General features: G+C 47.5%; 1 protein-coding gene and 1 long non-coding RNA gene across 2 annotated transcripts in view; both read right to left on the bottom strand.

The window, feature by feature from the left end:
- Positions 1 to 12,854: 12,854 nt before the first annotated feature.
- Positions 12,855 to 21,652, bottom strand: part of GRIK5 (glutamate ionotropic receptor kainate type subunit 5) — a 95,850-nt gene continuing 87,052 nt past the window's right edge. The window contains exons 18-20 of the mRNA XM_083753693.1: positions 20,941 to 21,069; positions 18,985 to 19,106; positions 12,855 to 14,449 (exon numbers count right to left, since the gene is read on the bottom strand). Of these exons, the coding sequence (XP_083609819.1) occupies positions 14,093 to 14,449; positions 18,985 to 19,106; positions 20,941 to 21,069 (608 nt within the window). The 3' untranslated portion in view covers positions 12,855 to 14,092. The remainder of the gene's footprint in view (positions 14,450 to 18,984; positions 19,107 to 20,940; positions 21,070 to 21,652) is intronic.
- On the bottom strand, positions 15,872 to 17,998 carry LOC310851872. The gene is made up of 2 exons (XR_014567902.1): positions 17,961 to 17,998; positions 15,872 to 17,702 (listed from the first exon to the last, which is right to left on the bottom strand). It is a non-coding gene; the product is annotated as an uncharacterized lncRNA (long non-coding RNA).

Below are 21,652 nucleotides of genomic sequence, written 5' to 3'. Positions count from 1 at the left end.
AGGGAGGAAGGGGAAGATCCCAGAGACTGGCTGCATCAGTAGCCTGAGGATGTTAATTCATCTCTCCCTAGCAACGGAGCATGGGGGGGGGGAGGGGAGGGAAGCCCCTCTTCCGGTAGGAGGGGAGGGGGAGGAGGGGAGGAGCTGCGTGGGTGGAGAAGGGGACAGGTGGCTTGGGCATTTGGCTATTTCTGGAGAGAGACAGAGGCGCCATAGCAACAACACACACACACACACACACACACACACTTAAATTTAATGCACAAAATCCATACGTGCAACCTCATATCCTCAGCTTTCTCGTAGGACTTGGGTTATCACCCCCACCTCTTAGAATTGTAGAGTTGGAAGAGGAACCCCAAGGGTCATCTAGTCCAAACCCTTGCAATGTAGGAATCTCAACTAAAGCATCCATGACAGATGGCGATCTAATCTCTGCTGAAAGGAAGGAGAACCACACACCTTCTGAGGGAGTCCTTGCCCCTGACAAACAGCTCTGAATTCTTGTACCTTGAAGCCATGGGTTCAGGTCCTACCCTCCAGAGCAGGAGAAAGCAAGCTTGCTCCATCCTCTGTGTGGCAGGCCTCGAAACATTTGATGATATCTTTTCTCAGTCTTCTCTTATCCAGGATAATAATAATAATAATAATAGTAATAATAATAATAATAAATATTATACCCCGCCCTCCCCAGCCAAGACCGGGCTCAGGGCGGCTAAGACCAGGTATAAAAACAATGGATTAAAATACAACTTAAAAACAAGATTGAAATACAAAATTAAAATTCAGCCTCATTTCAGTAGAAACTCAAATCAAAAACTTTTTGGGGATGAAAATGTCCAATCTTCACCAAGGCCAATTATCCAGACTGGTCCTACGTGGGCCAGAAAAAAGCCAGGGAAGTCCCCCAATAGGAGTTCCATCACAGAAGGAGAAAGGAAAAAGGAAAGATCCACTTCCCTCAACTATTCCTCCCAAGGCTTTGATCATCTTGGTCTCCCTCCTCTGCACTTGTTCCAGCTTGTCAATACGCTTCTTAAATTGTGATGCCCAGAAATGGACATGGTATTCCAGGTGTGGTCTGATCAAGGTGGAATAGAGTGGTACTATTACTTACTTTAAAGTAGACTTCTTTTGATGCGGCCTAGAATAGCCTTAGCTCTTTTTGCTGCTGCGTCACACTGTGGACTCATGTCAAGCTTGTGGTCTACTAAGATCCTTCTCACACATACCTTGGATTCTCACTATGTTTCTGCCCTTAATCCAAAGAGTTCCTGCAACCCCCCTTCCACCACGACCCCCCCCATTGTGCTCACCTTCGTTCTACCAACCATTTCTTGCTGTTTGTTTTTTAAAGTAAAAAGTAAATACTAATACTTCTTGCTCCATAAACAGTTAAGCAAAAATATTTGCCATATTGGGCATATCAGGAAGAAAATATGGACCCTGGGGTCTAAGATTGCAAACTGCTATTGGTTTATTGATATTCTAACATTAGGGACGCGGGTGGCGCTGTGGGTTAAAACCACAGAGCTTAAGGCTCGCTGATCAGAAGGTTGGCGGTTCGAATCCCTGCGACGGGGTGAGCTCCTGTTGCTCGGTCCCTGATCCTGCCAATGTAGCAGTTCGAAAGCACATCAAAGTGCAAGTAGATAAATAAGTACTGTTCCGGTGGGAAGGTAAACAGCGTTTCCTTGTGCTGCTCTGGTATGCCGAAGCGGCTTAGTCATGCTGGCCACAAGACCTGGAAGCTGTATGCCGGCTCCCTCGGCCAATAAAGTGAGATGAGCGCTGCAACCCCAGAGTCATCTGCGACTGGACCTAATGGTCAGGGGTCCCTTTACCGTAACCCTTTATTCTAACATTCTGAAAGTTTTAAATTATTGTTTTAATTTTTCTTATTCATTGCTTTATTGCTTTTTTCTTTTTTTAATAATCTGCGTTGACGTCTGTATGTGTGTTTTGGATTTAAAATTCTTATTTTGTCAAATCAAGTAGTGTATACATTTTATGCAATAAAATGAAATAAAAGTTGACCCAAAGAGGAAAAACCAGACATGCCCTTGTGCCCTTGATGATATAGAAATCAGCTGGGGAAGCTCACACACACACACACACACACACACACACACACACACACACAGCACAGGAGAGGTCAAGCATCTTCTGATGATATAGAACATGGGTAGGCAAACTAAGGCCCGAGGGCCGGATCTGGCCCAATCACCTTCTAAATCCGGCCTGCGGACGGTCTGGGAATCAGCGTGTTTTTACGTGAGTAGAACGTGTGCTTTTATTTAAAATGCATCTCTGGGTTATTTGTGGGGCATAGAAATTCGTTCTCCCCCGCCCCCAAAATATAGTCCGGCCCCCCACAAGGTCTGAGGGACAGTGGACCGGCCCCCTGCTGAAAAAGCTTTCTGACCCCTGATATAGAATCATAGAGCGGAAAGGCAACCCCGAGCACAGCTGCCAACTTTTCCCTTTTCTTGCGAGGAATCCTATTCGGAATAAGGGAATTTCCCTTTAAAAAAGGGTAGCGTTGACAGCTATGCTCCCGAGGGTCATCTAGTCCAACCCCCTGCATTGCAGAAATCTCAACTAAAGCTTTCCTGACAGATGACTGTTGAAGGCACAGCTGCAGAGGCTGGCTGAAGGAGTTGACAAACCCATCTAAGCGATGGGGAGACGATGCAAATGGAAGTCTAATTCTTAGTGCCAACTCTCCCTCCTCCTGTAAGGACACCATTAGATGGAGATAAACCCCCTTTCTCTTTCCAGTGGGGAAGCTCATAACTCCCAGGGCTCAACGTGCAGAAGGGGAGTGATTCCTAGTGGTTAGAGCACACAGATTTTTTTTCCCTCTCTCTCGCGAAGGAGCCTGGGCTCTTAGACCGAGACGCCCTTTCACCTTCCTCCCCGCCGTCTTTTCTCTGTCCTTCCCTACGCCTCTCTCTCCCCCCTCCCGGACAGCTGTCTCATCCGTTCCCGCACGTGTCCCGTCTTGTCCAGAGCGGAGGCTCCGGTTACATAAGCCTCATATCGGACGCCTCGCTTTTTCCATCTCATGCCAAGAGCTGGGGGGGGGGGCGGGGGGGGGAGACGCAGACAGACAGGCAGCTGGTATATGGGGAAGAGGCGAAGGGGGTGGGGGACACACAGATCCGACCTCCCGCCCGCCCCCACCTCCTGCTGCTGCATTGTAAGATATACCATTACATCTTCTGCAATTTTAAACCATGTATTAATTGGCAATGGGGGGGGGGGCGGAGATCACACGCTGGGGTGTGGTTTGCCGGGGAGGGTGGGGGAACACATTGTCCCCCACCCCAGCATCTCCATCACTTAACCTCTGGGGCTTTTTGGTGGTGTGACTTGTGAATACTGTTAGAATTTTTTTTGGGGGGGGACACCCCCTAAACCCTTAGGAATTAATAAGGAATCCACCTGCAGCCTGGTGCAAAAATATTACATGAGGGGGAGGTTGCGGCTTTCCTTACCCCTCTGGGGACTTTATCCAGGTCTACAGCCCAAGTTTCTAGCCCTCTTTGTCCTTCCCTCTTTCCCCTCCCGAGTCAGGAGCTCTGCATAGGGACGTTCAAATCCTGTGATTCAGCTAAAAGTAGCATAAATGCTGACTCCGACAGATAGATAATAAATAGATCTGCCCCTTCTCAGCAGCTCCCAAGCGATCTCGGCCCTGGACCGCCCCCCCCCCCCCCCCCCTAGGATCCACCAGTACGTTTGGTTGCATGAGATGGAAACCCCGCGATGGAAGCGCAGGAAAAAGAGGGCGCGCACTTCGACTCGAGGTTGCCCCCGCGTGTTCGCCGTGAGGATTGCGTCGGTTCCTTCAAAGAGAGTTGCGGTTTCCTTCTGGGGTCGTCTCCCCTCCCACGCCTCTGAGGAATTATTAAATACAATACAAGGAGCTGTATCGGCGCCCTCCCCCGCCCAATCCCTTGCACCCTTGGCAAGCAGTGGCAAGGAGTTCCGCCGGCGCGCCCAGAGGAGCCTGCACGCCTCCGCCCAGCAGAGAAATGGCCCAGGAATGTGCGGAAGGGCAGACTGGGCTGCTAGCCACTCTGAGTCTGGGGTGGAGAGATGTGATTCAGATGGGTTATGGGAGAAAGGCGGGATATTAATTAGTATTCATCATAATATTTTCCAGAGAGGGGTAGTTGTGTTCCTCTCTTGCAGCAAAAACACCAAAGCACCCGCACACACCCACGTACACACATCACAAGAATGGCATTTAAAAGTGTCTGAACATCTGCAAATATCAAGGATTTGCCCCAAAGTTAACATGACCAACAATTTCTAACCAGAAAGAAAGCGCCACAGGACAAGCCCCGCCATCTATGTCCCCTCAAAAGGCATAATCAGCATTATATCAACATTTTAACATATGCCTTTTATAAGTCCCATTCGGATATCTGTTTGGATCAGGGCCGGCCCAGCTAGGAGACAAGGTGAGGTGGTCACCTCAGGCGGCAGGATCCACAGGGGCAGCAGATCCCAACAGTGGCATAGCGTGAGTTGCCAGGGCCCGGGGCAAGACAACTATTGTGCTCCCTAGCCTGTGACGGCACCTGCATGGCAACTAATTTTGTGCTGCTCCTGTGCCCCCACCACATTGCACCGCTGGATCCCAATGCAAAATTTTATTCCCCACTTCCTCCTGACGAAGATTTCCCCTCACCTCTTCTTCTCTGGTGAGGGGGGGGCAGGGGTGCCATTTTGCGGTTCACTGCAGGTGCCAAAATGTCTTGGGCTGGCCCTGATTTGGACAAATGAACTGCTTCTATTAATATATATAAGTCAGGACTGATGGATTTTTAAAATTGCTAATGTGAGCTGATGCTGCTCCTTTCTTTTGGTTGTATTTGCATTATGAAAATAGCGCTGAAAAGAAAGCAGCCTTTTGAGATCGATCCTGAAATTCCTATAGCCATCAGAACATTTGAATGACAAAGTCACAAGAGGGGGGTAAACCCATGGCCAGTGTTTATCAGTAATAACAATTAGGGAACCAACCTCAGAATTTTCGTGGGGGATAAAAAGGTTAATGGGCATTGCCATTCAAATGGTCTGTGTGACCGTGTCATGTGATTGATTATGCTGAACGGGGCTTATCTGCCCCCTTCCCCCGCAATATTTTATTCAAGTTGGCATCCCATGAAATTTCCCTCATTCTCTTAGAATGGCCATGGTGCCCACCTGATGGGTGCCAGAACTGAGTTCTGGGGAGTTCCAGCTGGGGAAAAAAGCCCTGGTTCAGCAGAAAGTGGAGATGATGGATGTCAGCATGTTTTAAATAATCCTTTTTTTTTAATGTAACCGGCAGATGGAAAATTTGAAGTTTTCTTTTTGTATCTTTCTCTAATGTTTATTTTTCTTTTGTCTTTTTTATCTGTCTCTTTTCTCTGTTCTTACTGTCCCTTTCCTTTCACCTTGTTTCTTTGGCGTCCTACGTTCCGGGCCTTTCTTAAAGTCCAGAGATTATATACAGTGGTACCTCAGGTTACATACGCTTCAGGTTACAGACTCCGCTAACCCAGAAATAGTACCTCGGGTTAAGAACTTTGCTTCAGGATGAGAACAGAAATCGTGCTCCGGCGGCGCGGCAGCAGCAGGAGGCCCCATTAGCTAAAGTGGTGCTTCAGGTTAAGAACAGTTTCAGGTTAAGTACAGACCTCCGGAACGAATTACGGTAAGTACTTAACCTGAGGTACCACTGTACTTTTGAAGGTGGTTGATGGGCGAGAGCCAGAGGAACATCTGTCTCACAGGGTGAGAGGCTGAGAAATGAATTGAAAGTTATCAGGCAGGAGCTGCTTTTCTCTGTGAATGTGTTAAGGCAGAAGTCAGAAAACTTTTTCAGCAGGGGGCCGGTCCATTGTCCCTCAGACCTTGTGGGGGGCCGGACTATATTTTGAAGGGGAAAAACGAACAAATTCACAGAGATGCATTTTAAATAAAAGCACACATTCTACTCATGTAAAAACACCAGGCAGGCCCCACAAATAACCCAGAGATGCATTTTAAATAAAAGCACACATTCTACTCATGTAAAAACACCAGGCAGGCCCCACAAATAACCCAGAGATGCATTTTAAATAAAAGGACACATTCTACTCATGTAAAAACATGCTGATTCCTGGACCGTCTGTGGGCCGGATTTAGAAGGTGATTGGGCTGCATCTGGCCCCCGGGCCTTAGGTTGCCTACCCATGTGCTAAGGGCTAAGAATTACTTTTATGAGATGACTCCATATTCTACTAGTTCGATTTGTATTTTTCTGCAGCCGCTATTTTGCTGTATTATGGGGGGAAGCTGATAAAAATCTCATTTTAAAAAGAAGAAGGTTTGAACGATGATGTTTGCATCAGTCTGCACACATATTAACATGATGGAAAATGTATGCCAGGAAAGGCTGGCCATATCATGAGGCAGAATGAGTCAGCACCCGCTGAGTAGGCACAGAGAGGATAAGGCCGTGTTTGCCTCCATGTGGTCTAGCCTACTGGCTCCTGGGTACAATTTTTCGTCAAAATTAAAATTCAATTGACAATCTGGCACGATTTAGTACACAGACCAGGGTCAGGGAAAGGCAGCACCTATATAAGCACCATACAGTAAAAGTGCATTTAAAATCAGCACCGGCCCAGTCATTAGGCCGGATAGGACGCTGCCTCAGGTGGCAGAAGCTAACCGGCAACACCCTCACTGCCTGCCCCATCACCTCCTCCGCTGGTGGAGAGGCGCCACCATCACCAGCGTCGATTTCAGGCGAAATCGCACGAGATCTCGCCGCGAAATCACAGCCAAAATTGGTGTGAGCGTGCCTGAAATTGGTGCTGCTTGACACCCAGCGGTAGTAGAAGCAGGAAAGGAAAGTGGCAGCAGGTGTGGTGGCAGCAGCGGTAGTGGCAGGGCCACACCCCCCATTTCACCTCAAGCAGCGGAAAAGGAAATAATAATAATAATAATAATAATAATAATAATAATAATAATAATAATATATTTATACCCCGCCAATCTTGCTGAGTTTCCCCAGCGACTCTGGGCAGCTCCCAATCGAGTGTTAAAAACAATACAATATTAAATATTAAAAACTTCCTTAAACAGGGCTGCCTTCAGATGTCTTTTAAAGATAAGATAGCTGTTTATTTCCTTCACATCTGAAGGGAGGGCGTTCCACAGGGCAGGCGCCACTACCGAGAAGCCCCTCTGCCTGGTTCCCTGTAACCTCACTTCTCGCAATGAGGGAACCGCAAGAAGGCCCTTGGAGCTGGATCTCAGTGTCTAGGCTGAACAGTGGGAGTGGAGACGCTCCTTCAGATATACAGGACTGAGGCCTCATGTTTGAAGCACATTGTCGTTGTCCCCCCCCCCCCCCCCCGAAACTGGAAACTGTAAATTAGTCTCTCTAACACAGGGCAACCCTTTCCAGCATGCACTACAGCTTTCGGAATCAAAGTCCTGTGCTTCAAACAGGGGCGTAGAAGGGGGTTGCAGGGGTGCAGTCTGCCCCGGCTGTCATCCTTGAGGGGGGAGACAAAATGGCTGCCCAAAACGGCAGCGTGGGGCTTGCGTCCACCAGGCGGATTCCGTGGGTGGCTCACCCCACCCCAGGCACTCCAGGTGTCAGAGCAGCTATCTACGTCCCTGGCTCCAAATCTGCTTTAAATGCACGGTGTGTGGACACAGCTGCCATCGTGCCCACCTACAGGCAGCAAAGGTTGTGTGCAGAACATACATTTAAAGCACTCCCCACTCCACAGAATCCTGGGAATTGTAGCTCTGTGAAGGGTGAACTACAATTCCCAGGATTCGCTGCAGGTGGAGATGTGCTTTAAACATGCGATGTGTACGCAGCCAAAATCTCTTGAGCCATCCCTGATCGCAAATAGCATGGCCATCTGTGAACCTATGAACCAGATCTTCTCTGCAAAAGCAATTTTACCTGAGCTGCAGGCAATTCTGCCAATTATAAACCCACACAGGGCAATAGGTTTGCCCAGAGTTTCTCTCCTAAGGAGGCAAGAAGGATTTTATTTGTTAATGTATTACATACATTGATGTTCCTTCTGTGTTTTCTATTTTGTATGTAATGTGTTGCTGCGCGGAGACCGCATCACCTCATACATATATCCATGCAACTGCTCCAGTCTGTGGAACTGGTTACAGGGGCCATAGATTCCTCAAACCGCTTCTGGTGCAACGGGACATCATGACAAGTGCCAGAGCGCACGGAAACGCTATTTACCTTCCTGCCGCAACGGTACCTATTTATCTACTTGCGCTGGTGTGATTTCGAACTGCTAGGTTGGCAGGAACTGGGACAGAGCAACAGGCGCTCACCCCGACGTGGGGATTTGAACTGCTGACCTTACGATCAGCAAGTTCAAGAAGCTCAGCGGTTAGACCATAGCATCAAGCCATAACTAGATTAAAGAAGAGGATGCCACCTGGTGTTTAAAAGTGGGCACTGCAAGGCATTCCTCTAATGAAGGGTAAATACATGTCTGCTTGAGAAATTCCAGTGTGCAAAACATTACAGAAATACAAGCAATGCTTTAACTTTTTTTTATACAGTTTCCCTTTTACTCTCCCCCCTTCTTTCTCTTTGCTCCTGTTTCCTTTTAAGTTAGATTTTTAAAATATTTCTTTTATTCTGATGTATTAGAAAAAAATACTTTGTATTGGGTATACATGTTTGTATAGTTTTTGAGAAGTATTGATAAAAATTCAAAATGTTAAAATAAAAATGCATTTTCCTTAAAAATAAATAAAAGTAAGCTGCTGATATACCACCACACTCAAGCATGCCTGAGAAGACAGAATGGACTATATGCAATTTGGAACAATCTAGATTTTTAAAAGCTGAGGTCAACCATATAGCAGGGATTAGTTTTAGACCCCAGCCCAATTGTTAGGTTCCAAATACCATAAGACCTAGAACATGGGTTGGCAAACTTAGGCCCGACGGCCAAATCCGGCCAAATCGCCTTCTAAATCCAGCCTGCGGATGGTCCGGGAATCAGAGTGTTTTTACATGAGTAGAATATGTCCTTTTATTTAAAATGCATCTCTGGGTTATTTGTGGGGCATAGGAATTCATTCATTATTTCCCCCCCCAAATATAGTCCAGCCCCCCACAAGGTCTGAGGGACAGTGGACCGGCTCCCTGCTGAAAAAGTTTGCTGACCCCTGACCTAGAGCAAGAGGGACCTAGCTTTAAAATTATTATTAATAATAATTCCCCACCCAACAGCCACAAAGCCCAGGATGAAACCTTGGGCCAGCCGTTATTTCTCAGCATAGTCCAGCTGATCTCACAGGGTTGTTGTGATGCTAAAAGCTCACAGACCAGATCCAGGTGCTCTTGGAGGAAACAGATTTTCTGGATCCACCTCCACTGGGGTTTCGGTGCGGTTTTGGCGCAGAAACTGCTTTGGTTTCCATGTACGATGACCTCTGTTAAGAGAGAGCTGAGGAAATGTGCCCCTGTTAATTCTTCTCAACAGCTTTTGATACCATCAACCATGGTATCCTTCTGGAGCGACTGTCCAAGTTAGGGGTGTGTGTGGCACCACTTTGCGGTGGTTCCAGTCCTACTTGAGTGGACATTTCCAGAGATTAATGCCGGGGGGGGGGGAGGGTGTTGGCCCTGTGGAGCCTTCAATGTGGGGTTCCTCAGAGTTAAATTTTATCCCCTATGCTGTGTAACATCTGCATGAAGCCGCTGAATGGGGTCATTTTGGAGTACGTTGTCAGCAATATGCTGATGACACACATCTCTACTTCTCCTTTACATCTGCCGGCGAGGCAGCGGATATGGTGGACCATTGCCTTGCCTCGATAATGGACTGGATTGCAGCCAATAAACTGAAGCTCAATCCAGATAAGACTCAGGCACTGTTAGTGGGTGGTTCCCTAGACCTGATGGCTGGGAGATCACCTGCTCTTGACAGGGCTACACTTCCTCTGAAGGAGCAGGTTCATAGCTTGGGGGTACTCCTGGTTCCTTTGCTGTCGCTTGAGGCTCAGGTGGCCTCAGTGGCCCAGAGTGCCTTCCATCAGCTTCAGCTGGTGGCCCAGCTACGCCCCTATCTGGACAGGGAAAGCCTAACTACTGTTGTCTATGCTCTGGTAACCTCGAGGTTAGATTACTGCAATTCGTTATACGTAGGGCTGCCTCTGAAGTTGGTTCAGAAACGCCGACAGGTGCAGAATTCAGCATCCAGGTTGCTCACCAGGGCAAGATGGTTTGAGCATATGTCACTGATCCTGGCTCTGGAAACAGCCTCCTGGTGTTGTCTGAGAGAAAATGATTTCCCTAAGCTTTGTTGAGATGAAACCAAGCTGAGATCTAAAGCCAGCGTCTGCCAGCGCCACAGCTCAAGCCTTTCATACTAGCCTATGTGAAGCCACTTCATGTTTACCTTTAAAAGGTGAGTTAAACCCTACATTTTGTGTACAAGGGAAGAAAATGAAGACACTGCCAAATATTGCATCCTGCATACATTTCCTCATGGAAAGAAATCATATATTTATTTACGTTCTCTCCAATGTAAGACAGGAGGTTGTCTTGTGTAGAAGCCTTTTAAAACTGCAGAACAACATGGTTAATGGCTGTGCCAATCAATAATAAGTGTCAATCCATAAAAATGTCCCTCTCTGTTGTAAAAAGAAGAAAGAAATGGGAGCTGGCATGCTGACTAAAATCGATGGTTTGAAATGGAGGCTTTCGTCTTGTTGATTAAAATTACCTCGGACAGGATGTTTTGTTCGAAAGCCCTCCGAAATGCTGAGGTTTCCCTGTAATCAGATTTTGGACATTCTCCCATGACACAATCCTAAGCCACACAGATCATTTCATGGCAGACTGCGTATGTGTTGCATCGAGCCCTGGCTAGCAGTGAGGTTTTAACAGGCCGCTTCTATATCATTCTGGACTTGCAGCAGTGAAGTCTCCAGACACTGACTAACTGAGCCCAAGCGCTGGCACTGAATATCCACAAACACTCCAGCTGCTCAAAGAACAAAGCTCTAGGAGGCCCGTTTCTGTGGGAGAAGGAAAAATATGTTTGGCAAGGTCCCTACTGACAAGATCAACTTCCTGAGGTTAGCCAAAGGCTAAGGAAAGAACCTTGGGAAGAGATATGCGACAGAGTAGCCAGAGGAAAGATGCTGAGTAAGTCTGGAAATTAGGATTTTGAGGGATGGATGCCTGGAGGAGGAAGAAGAAGTGAATTGGAAAGGAGGGGCAGGGAGGACAAGGAGCTGAGGCAAAGAGGAAATAACGGGAGGGGAATCTGTAGAAATATTCCTTTGCCAAAGGTCAGAGAGACATATCACAGGGTCAAGGGGAGACAGGAGTGTGAAGGAACTGGGCAAATGGGTTCAAGAACAAGGGCTGGTGAACAGAGTGCTGAAGAGAAGACTGTAACTCCCATCAGCACCAGCTGGTTGGGCCTGTGGTCAGGGATGATGGGAGCTGAAGTCCAAAATGTCTGGGAGTCACCATGCAGGGAAATGCTGGTATATTTTATGTTGGGCATACTGTCCGGCCACCACACACACAACAGAAGCTTTAAAACCATAACTATATTTGATTCTGATTTGCCTTTATCAGAAAAACCAAAACATCATCAATTTATCTCAATACACTTTGTATGAGAACTTTCATTCATATATATATATATATATATATATATATATATATGAGAATTTATAGGTTTCCTGCACAGGGATGTAATTAGTCTCTTTTTGATTAGCACTGCAACCCTGTACATGTCAATTGAAAAGTAATTCTCCACTGAGGATCAATCAGATAATCACCAGAAGTACTACTCAAAGCTGAACCTTCTAATTTCTGGAATCTAATGTATGAATGGGGGTAAAAAAATACCCAGCAATGCATTACAATTGAACATTTGCTGTCCTTTAGCGGTACCTTGAAATCAGCTGCCCGAGGTGGCAGAGCAGGGCCGGCTCCATCTGAAATTCCTGTAATGTGTTCGTACTGATTTCCTCTCCCTTTCTTCTTCTTATTTTTAAACACCTTTTGTTACAATTGTTCTATGGATCAGAGAAAAGGGGTATACTCTGCAGTTAATTTCTGTGAGTATGATGAAACGATTCGGATTTTCAGTGATTGTGCATTATTTAATCTCCCCCTAGGAAGATGTTCGAAACGTGTTAAAAAAAATCTGAAAGACCATTTTGTCAATAAAATTTTATGCATCCTTCGCCTTTGCTTTCTTGGCTTCATTTCACTAGCTGCTGTTTCAAGCAAGCAGGGCTTAAAGGTAACGGACCCCTGACAGTTAAGTCCAGTTGCAGATGACTCTGGGTTTGCGGCGCTCATCTCACTTTACAGGCCAAGGGAGCCGGCGTTTGTCCGCAGTTTTTCCGGGTCAGCATGACTAAGCATGTGGCCAGCATGACTAAGCCACTTCTGGAGCAACGAACACCGAACCCAGAGCAGCGCACAGAAACACTGCTTACCTTCCCACTGGAGCGGTACCTATTTATCTACTTGCACTTTTTGGCGTGCTTTTGAACTGCTAGGTTGGCAGGAGCTGGGACTGAGCAACAGGAGCTCACTGCGTCACAGGGATTCGAACTGCATACCTTCTGATCGGCAAGCCCAAGAGGCTCAGTGGTTTAGACCCCAGCGCCACCCGTGTCACAAGCAGAGCTTAGGGAAGGAAAAATGATGGATTATGTGTGCTGATGTTTGCAGGTGTCCACACATGGGGTTCCCCCGCCCCGCCACAGACATGTACCAAGCTGCCCCCACAATTAGCACAAAGTAATAATTCTCTCCCATCACTCACATAAAAGAATCAAGTATTTTCACGTTTATTTGTCTTTTGGGGTTGCCACTAAAGTCTCCAGTTTTTGGCTTCTATAGAAATTTCTCCAAAAAGAAAAAGAAAAAATCTTTTTTTAAAGAATGAAACAAAAATTAAAAAAAGACAGACAAGACGTCATGGGGAGGGGCCCCCACAGACCAAATCCTCGCTCCCCACTCTCTTCTGCTTCCAGGGTCCTGTGCGGTTCACTTCCCCCCACCCCCACCCCAAAAGCTGGGTTGGTTTGTTACCTCTGTCGGGGTCATTATCTTCCCACTTGCCCCCTGTTTTTTTTTAGTTCTTGGTCCTGTATTACTTCAGGTTGGTTTGTTAAAAGCGTGGAACCCGGTAGGCTCCACAACTCCTCAGAAGGCGGCTTAGTTGACCCTGAGTTCAGTCTCCATCGCCAGTGTACAGTTTGCTTGCACGCAACCCACCTCCTTGCCCACCTTGTGGCGGGTTTAGTTTTCCACACCGCTAACTGGACCTTCCGGCCAGGGGTCCCGGCCTTCCCCCCACTCCCACCCCGGAAAAAGAAGGCGAACTGTCCCTTTGCCCCGCAAATAGCTGGAGGTATTCATTTCCCAGCAGGCACGTGGCGGGGGCAGTGTGGGATCCCGAACCCCTTTTGGCACCTCTGCTTAAGCAAACTCCCTCCACGGGGCGAAGGCATGGGGGGGGGGACAGCACAAAAATGGGGGGCTGTGGTTGCAGCTGCACTGTGGAAGGGGTAGGAGGAGCTGGAGGGGGGGCAAGGCCGACGGGGGGGGCGGGGTCTGTGTCTGTGGATATTGGTTTTCGTATCCCTTTCCCTCATAGTAAGAGGCTCAGGAAACTGTCTTTCTGCAGCGTCAGAAACAAGCTGCCACAGATCTAATCACCACAACGGCGAGGTTCAACTGGGGCGGGGGGGGGGGCATGTATGTCTCTTTCCCACGAGAAGTGGGGATTAGAAAAGGACTCTCTCTCTCCCCCTTGGATTTTGAGAAGAGCTGTGGCCTTCTTTTTTGGCGGGGAGGCAGGAGGGCCACAAAGATATCCACACACTACCCCTAGGGCAAGGGATTATGTGCCAGGGTGTGTGCGGGGAAGTCCCCTCAGGCCTGGGTCCCCGAAATCAGGGCATACGCATAGCGTACATGTCTTAAGAGCAGGCGCCTCCGCACGAGAGCGAAGGCAGGGCCGAGGTGGGGAAGGGGGCCTGTAAGCACGTGGGGCGGGCGTCACTCCTGCCCGCTGAGTTCGCGGGGGGCTCCCCGGCGCGGAGTGCCCTCCTCAGAAGGCGGAGGCCCCCGAGGCGGCGGGGGGGCTCCCCGAAGAGTCTGGATGCGCCGGCACTCGTGGCAGATGCGGACGTGGGTGCAAGGCCGGGGAGTCTCCTCCAGGAGGCGCTGCGGCCCCGGCTCAGACACCAGAGTCCCCGAGTAGAGCTTGCCGTTACTGAGGCGCATCTCTCGGACAGAGCGCAGCGACAGGGCGCCTCGGGTGGTGTAGTGGCGCCGGCGCCGGCGGGAGCGGGTCGGCTTGCGGCAAGAAACGGCGTGGCGCAGCTCTCGCAGCATCTCCTGACACACCGAGATCTGTCACAAAGGAAGGAGCAAGCAGTGAGGAGGTGGACGCCACCCTAAGCATACCTTCCAACATTCCTCGGGTGAAAATAGGGACCTCCCCCCATTTTTCTGCATGCCCCTGTTTCCCCGGCCATATATACTTGTGTGGTGGCAGTGGCCGAGACTGAGAAGCCAATAGCCATGTTAAACTTTGCGCAATACCACAGAGAGCACCCGGTGTAATGTTGCTACATTAGGCGGTTTGGGGCATTGTGGTTAATTTATCACAGCGGGCAGCATTTCAGGACCAGCCCCTGCCCACTTGTGCGGTACCAATGGAGGAAGGCACACTTCTTTGGCCCTTCTGGCGTCTCATTTCACGGCTACCCCGCCCCTCTACTTGCACCCTGACCAGGGTTTCCAAGCAGCAAGTATTTTACTGATCCAGCACATCAGTAAACGGGGCCTAAAAAGTTGATAAACTTTGTATTTTGCCCTAGGAGATTCTACCTCAACCCTATTCCTCAGTTTTCAGATGCTTGCAGGTTCCGCTGCGAATTTGATCATGCTGCGCTTACCCAGAAAAAAGTATTTTTGAAATGAAAGTGCTGCTGGCAAACCCAGCCTCCAAATCATTGAGGTACAATCCTCTTGGATTCTCACGACACAAACAAGAATATGAGCACAGACTACCTTAAAATCACAAGAGGTTTTTTTCATTTAAAAAAGTCAATGCTGAAAGAGAGAACAAAGATCCACCTTTGCACTTAGAATGCACAAGAGAAACTTACAGGGCAAGGTAGTGACCTCTGACCCCTGTGGGATTCCCCAGCATCTAGTAACCATAGATAGACTGCCTCTGAACACGGGGGTTTGTCTTTGAACTATGATGAATAGAGATGTGGGGAAATTTCAGTGGGAACAGAAATGGCCACAGTTCATTTATTTGTCTTGTGTTTAGAACGGAACTCAATCCACCAAATAGATCAGTATTCACTTGTTGCTGCTGCTTTCAGTCTCAAAATGATACCTAATTCATTGTCCACCGCAACTTCCTTTGCAGTGACATGAATGGGATGGAAAAATGAAGCGACAACATAATTTACGTAATTAATTACCAAAGTTATGTAATTCCATCACAGCAGACAGAGAGACAAATAACATAGTTTTCAAAGTGAATTGCAGTGGAATGGAAGCAGTGTTTATGTGAGGAATAGAGGGCAATACAGAAAATTATGCCTTCTTATTAATAACGTTTGATAGACCTAGTCTGGGTTCATTTAATCCTTTAAAAATATAATTTCTTCAGAAACTGGGTAGTGTTTTCCCTAAGTACTACTGCTTGAATAAATCCAACCTGTCCAATTAAATCCAATTAAATTCTTCTGAGCCTACTGCCAGTTGGTTTCAATGAAACATAATCACTTAGTGCCATTCCAGACATAGCAGCCATCTTGTGATGTTACAACACGGCAGCCATTTTGGAGATGGTCCTTACTTGGGCAAAATGTGGGGGAAATTCTCAAAAGGTGGAACAACAGAGAAGTCTTTAAAACAAAACAACATACTAAATACTTCTGAAGGGTCCTCCCCTTCCCCTGTTGCTGACCCAGAGGGAAAAGAGGGATACAGAAGGAAGGAGTTTCTGTAAGAAAAGGCCTTGTTAGCTGAGGTTGGGGGGAGTTGGGTATGTTTAGCCTGGATAAGAGGAGATATCTCAGTTTAGACTGAGAGGAGATATGATAACCATCTTCAAGTATCTGTCACACAGAAGATAGAGTAAGCTTGTTTTCTCCTGCTCTAGAGGGTAGGACTCGAACCAATGGCTTCAAGTTTCAAGAAAGGAGATTCTGACTAAACACCAGGAAGAACTTTTTGACATTCAGAGCTGTTTGATAGTGGAAGAGACACTCCCAGAAGTTGGCAGACTCTCTCCTTCATGGAGAGATTTTAGGTAGAGGTTGGGTGGCCTTCTGCCATGGCTGCTTTAGCTAAGATTCCTGCATTGCAGGGGGTTGGACTAGATGACCCTTGGGGTCCCTTCCGACTCTACAATTCTAAGAGTCAAGGACACCAGAGGGCCTTGTTCCAGTCAGTCATACACACTCTCTGGGCCAAAACTACCCCACTGCCCTGAGCATCTTAGAGGATGAGATATAAACAGCAATTAATAGAATTGATAATGATAATTGAATGATTATTGGTGTATTTAAAGCAGGGTGGATTTGTGACCTTCCAGAAGTTCCTGGGCTGAAACTCCCATCATTCCTGGTCATTCTGGCTGGAGCTGATGGGAAGTGCACACTGACAATATCAAGAGGGCCACAGGTTTCCCCTCCCTAATTTAAGAAGTACTAATACGGGGGAACAAGAATCAAGGACATGTAAGGTGACAATAACCCTTCAGCTCTTGTTAGAAACAAGAGGGTTTTTCCCCCCCGTGTATGGGAAAAAAAACAACTTCCAACAGCTGATGAACAAAATAATAAAACAATTCATTTTGAACAGCAGGGCAGCATCCTCTGTGATCTTCATTGTTTATGTGACTACAAAGCTTCCTGCGGCTGTTAGGGCGGTTGTTTTGTTCTGTTTTACGGCAGAATATATTTAAATTTATGTTCTAAATATGTTGCAAGTTGCTTGGAGACCTTTGGGTAGCAAGCAACAAACAAGTCAAAACAAACAAGCAAGCAAATAAATAATATGTGCTCGCAACCGATAAATTACCGCAAAACGAAGCCAATGTCAGCTCATGAGCAATAGGGAAATTATGCTTTTCTGTTACAGGGCAACCTCAAACAGCAAGCCCCCAGAAGAGGATGTAGCATAGCAGTAAAACGCCTGCTTTGCATGCAGATGGTCCCAGGTTCAATGCCCGGCGTCCTCTGGTAAAGAGAGACCCCCCCTTCCTGAAAGCCAGGAGAACTGTTGCCAGTCATTGTAGGTAATACTAAGTGCCAAGGTAGTTTGGTGGCTGGCACACTTGGTAGGCAATACAGGCAGACGGCTGCCAACATGGCTGGGCAGCATTAATACTGAAGAAGGAGCAGGTACGGTCTAGTCACCACCCACAAGCAAGCAGGACAATATCATTGCTCCTGCTCTGAAAACAACGGCAGATTTCTGCCCGCTCTCTGCACACACGCACACCATACTTATAAAGCAGTGTCGCACCATTTGGAATAGTCGTGGTTTCACCCAAAGCATTCTGGAAGCTGTAGTTCGATACGGATGCTGAGAGTTGTCAAGAGACCCCTCACATAGCTACAATTCCCAGAGGTCCCTGTGAAGAGCAGTGGCGTAGCGTGGGTTGTCAGCACCCGGGGCAAGGCAAGTAATTTGCGCCCCCTAACCTGCACGCCTGGCACCCCCCCTCCACAGTGGGCGGCGACCTGGCGGCTCGGATCGGATTCGCACAGCCAGCACTGCAGTGAGAGAGAATGAGTGAGCCAGGTAGGGGCAGAGAGCTGCGAGTGCGAGCGCCCCCCAGATGTTGCGCCCGGTGCGGCCGGCCCCCCCTGCACCCCCCACGCTACGCCACTAGTGAAGAGGGATTGGTTGTTAAATCACTCTGAGAATAACACTCTTAACAGACTATAGTTCCCATAATTCTTTGGGGAAGACTGTCTAAAGTGGCATGTTACTTTAAAATGTATGGTGTGAACGTGAACTTCTCCTCTCCTCATCCCTCCCAGTGTCCCTATTTTCCAGGGACAGTCCCGGATTTACTGAAGCCGTCTAGGTTTCTGATTTGATCCCAGAATGTCCCGCTTTTCCTTAGGAAGTCCCTATTTTAATCCGAGAGATGTTGAAGTGTATAGAGGTATCCGACTCCCCGAGCCATCTGAATGCAGCCCTGTATAGGAAAGCTTTTTTTGTAATGTTTAATGTTTTATTAGGCTTTTATATATGTTGTAAGCAGCCCAGAGTGGCTGGGGCAATACATAATAAAATGGGTGGGGCATACAGTGGTACCTCGGGTTAAGTACTTAATTCGTTCCGGAGGTCTATTCTTAACCCAAAACTGTTCTTAACCTGAAGCACCACTTTAGCCGTGCTGCTGGAGCACGATTTCTGTTCTCATCCTGAAGCAAAGTTCTTAACCTGAAGCACTATTTCTGTTTTAGCGGAGTCTGTAACCTGAAGCGTATGTAACCTGAAGCATATGTAACCTGAGGTACCACTGTAACTAATAAAATCAGATGGGAAGGGTATAAAATATAATAATAATAATAATAATAATAATAATAATAATAATAATAATAATAATGGAATAGGACGATCCTGTCTTCATTGGAGAAATTTTGGAGGGTCTGCACTGTCTGTCTGTCTGTCTGTCTGTCTCTCTCACAAACACACACACACCTGCAATTCTGCCTCCAGTCTGCACATGAGACCCTCTGATTCACTCCTCCATCTCCTTGTGGCTCCTTGACCAGTTGAATGCCCTTCTTAAAACCACCCACTCATACTTCCTTAATGACAATAGTCTTCCCTTTAGACCCAGCCACTGTCCTTCGTTCCTTCCTCCATGTAACCAGAGAACCAGCCCCACCCCACCTCACCTCTTCATGTTCAGCCGAGCGACGCGTGGCCCATACAAATTCCATGACAGCGACGAAGACTGCAATGATGAGCCCGCAGATAAGCACCACAAAGATGCCTCCAATGTTCTCCATGCCCAGCCCTGGGGGAGGGGGGGGGAGAGAGAGGAAAAAATAATAATAATGGGAGCCAGCAAGGACAGGATGGACACAGCTCAAAGCTGCCCCACTTTCAGGAAGTCAGAGAGCATTCCTAACACCTTGGATTTCACATCTCTCTCTCACACACCTATAATGTTGTCTCCTTGCCCAGTGTATCTAGATCAGCTCTGAATGTTCATTTCCAAATATTTTCAGTGCAATTTTCAGCACTTTCGAAGATCCCCAAATCCCACCCAAGAAAAACTTAAATGTATGCTTTTGAAAGTTAGGATGTTTGCAGACACTGTGTTTCCCTTTCCCTGCTGTTCCCTGGCTACTATTTTTCAGCTTTTCCTTCCCCAGAATCCAGCCAATCCGGAATTCCTTAGTAAATGGGCTGACACATTTCGCTGATTTTTCAATAAGTGGGATCTTTAAAAATCAATAGGACACAGGCTGAAAATAAACCCTTTGCGTCCAAGCCAACAGAAGCTACTGACTTGCTCAACCGTTAGTCGGACACAATATTGGATCTGTTTCTGCTATAGTGAGGCATGTATTACTGCGTCTACAGCTGCAGTTCATTGGATTTTCCTCCACCAACCCATCTTTTTCGACTGGCAGTCTTCTCTCTTGCCACCAGAGGTTGCTCTACACAGCCTATTAGCAATCTCTACAAAACTTACATCTGATTTCAGCAGGTGGGAATGCCTGTGAGCCACACATGAAATCTAAGTTCCAAAAACTGAGGCCAAAACAGCCCCAAAGACAGGGCCTCACAACCATATACTGTGGGCCTTCATTTAGGCAGAGAACCATGCTCAATGCCAAGGTTTCACCTGCTGGCTTCTTCCTCCAGGTATTATTCTCTCCCCCCGCCCCCAGCTTGCCATATTTAATTGTTTGTATGAAAGAGAGGTGTGAGAAACATTGTGACATACGTTCAAAGCACATTTCTTTCCGCAGGGCCTGTAAGACAGAGTTGTTCCGCCTGGCCTTTGGCTTGGAATCAACTTGATCCCCTTCCAATCTATCCTTTTTCTTTCTCCTTCTGTGATGGAACTCCTATTTGGGGGGACTTCCCTGGATTTTTTCTGGCCCACGTAGGACCAGTCTGGATAGTTGGCCTTGCTGAAGATTTGATGTTTTCATCCCCCAAAAGTTTTTGATTTGAGTTTCTACTGAAATGAGGCTGCATTTTCATGTTGTATTTTAATCTTGTTTTTAAGTTGTATTTTAATCGATTGTTTTTATACCTGGTGTTAGCCGCCCTGAGCCCGGTCTTGGCTGGGGAGGGCGGGGTATAAATAAAATTTACTCTTATGTTTACTATTTAGATCACATGCCTCCGTCCCCAATTAATCCTGAGTACTGCAGTTTGTTGGGAACTGGGAATCTGTGAAGGGTAAATGGCAGTTCCCAGAATCCTTTGGGGGAAGAAGTTATGTACAGTGGTACCTCTGGTTACGTACTTAATTCGTTCCGGAGGTCCGTTCTTAACCTGAAACGGTTCTTAACCTGAAGCACCACTTTAGCTAATGGGGCTTCCTGCTGCCGCTGCGCCGCCAGAGCACGATTTCTGTTCTCATCCTGAAGCAAAGTTCTTAACCTGAAGCACTATTTCTGGGTTAGTGGAGTCTGTAACCTGAAGCGTATGTAACCCGAGGTACCACTGTACTTGAGGTGCCTGGTGTGGGTTTAACCCATATTTATCAAAAACCTTGGGCTGCAATTCCAGTTGGGTTCTACTCAGTGTTAACCCAACCATGGCGTCCATTGGCAACCTCAGCTTGGCAGCGCCCATCATACGCCCCCTTCTAACCCTCAGCACCTCACCTTTGGCCCGGTGGTCCTCTTCTTTGGGACACTTGCTTCCCTCCCACCACTTCCGTTTCAAAATCTCCAGGCGGTTGTTCTCCTGAAGCTGCAAGATGGCGAGGGTGATCTCATCCCGGAACGGGGAGCCTGCGGGATTGTCAAGGAGGCAGATATGACACAGGGCTGTCGATGATGATTAATCCACCCCTTCTCAGGCCATCACTCAGTCGAGCTTCAGAGCAGGGGCCGGCATGTCGGCTCCAGCATTATGAAAGTCGTCTAATATAGCTCCCTGCTGACTTTGAATCTCATTTACCAGTTGGCTTATTGGTCACACAAGGCTTGTCAGCGTTTAAGGTAAGCGGGGGGGGGGGAGGTGAAAGGGGTCTCAGCTGCCGCAATCAGCTGCAGCTCCTTGCAAGAGCAAGCCTATATCACTTTTTTGAAAATCTCCCTCAGTATTGATCTCTGGGTGATTGGCTGACCTTACTGCCAAAGTTCATCCAAAGTGAAAGGGAAATGTAAAAGATCCATGTTGGAGGAGTTTGGATTTGATATCCTGCTTTATCACTACCCAAAGGAGTCTCAAAGCAACTAACATTCTCCTTTCCCTTCCTCCCCCACAACAAACACTCTGTGAGGTGAGTGGGGCTGAGAGACTTCAGAGGAGTGTGACTAGCCCAAGGTCACCCAGTAGCTGCATGTGGAGGAGCGGAGAAGCGAACCCGGT

The sequence above is a fragment of the Podarcis gaigeae genome (assembly GCF_964106915.1).
Source record: "Podarcis gaigeae genome assembly, chromosome: 8".
Lineage (NCBI taxonomy): Eukaryota > Metazoa > Chordata > Lepidosauria > Squamata > Lacertidae > Podarcis > Podarcis gaigeae.
The sequence above is the reverse complement of the archived record's forward strand: the minus strand, read 5'-3'. Positions and strand labels throughout refer to the sequence as shown.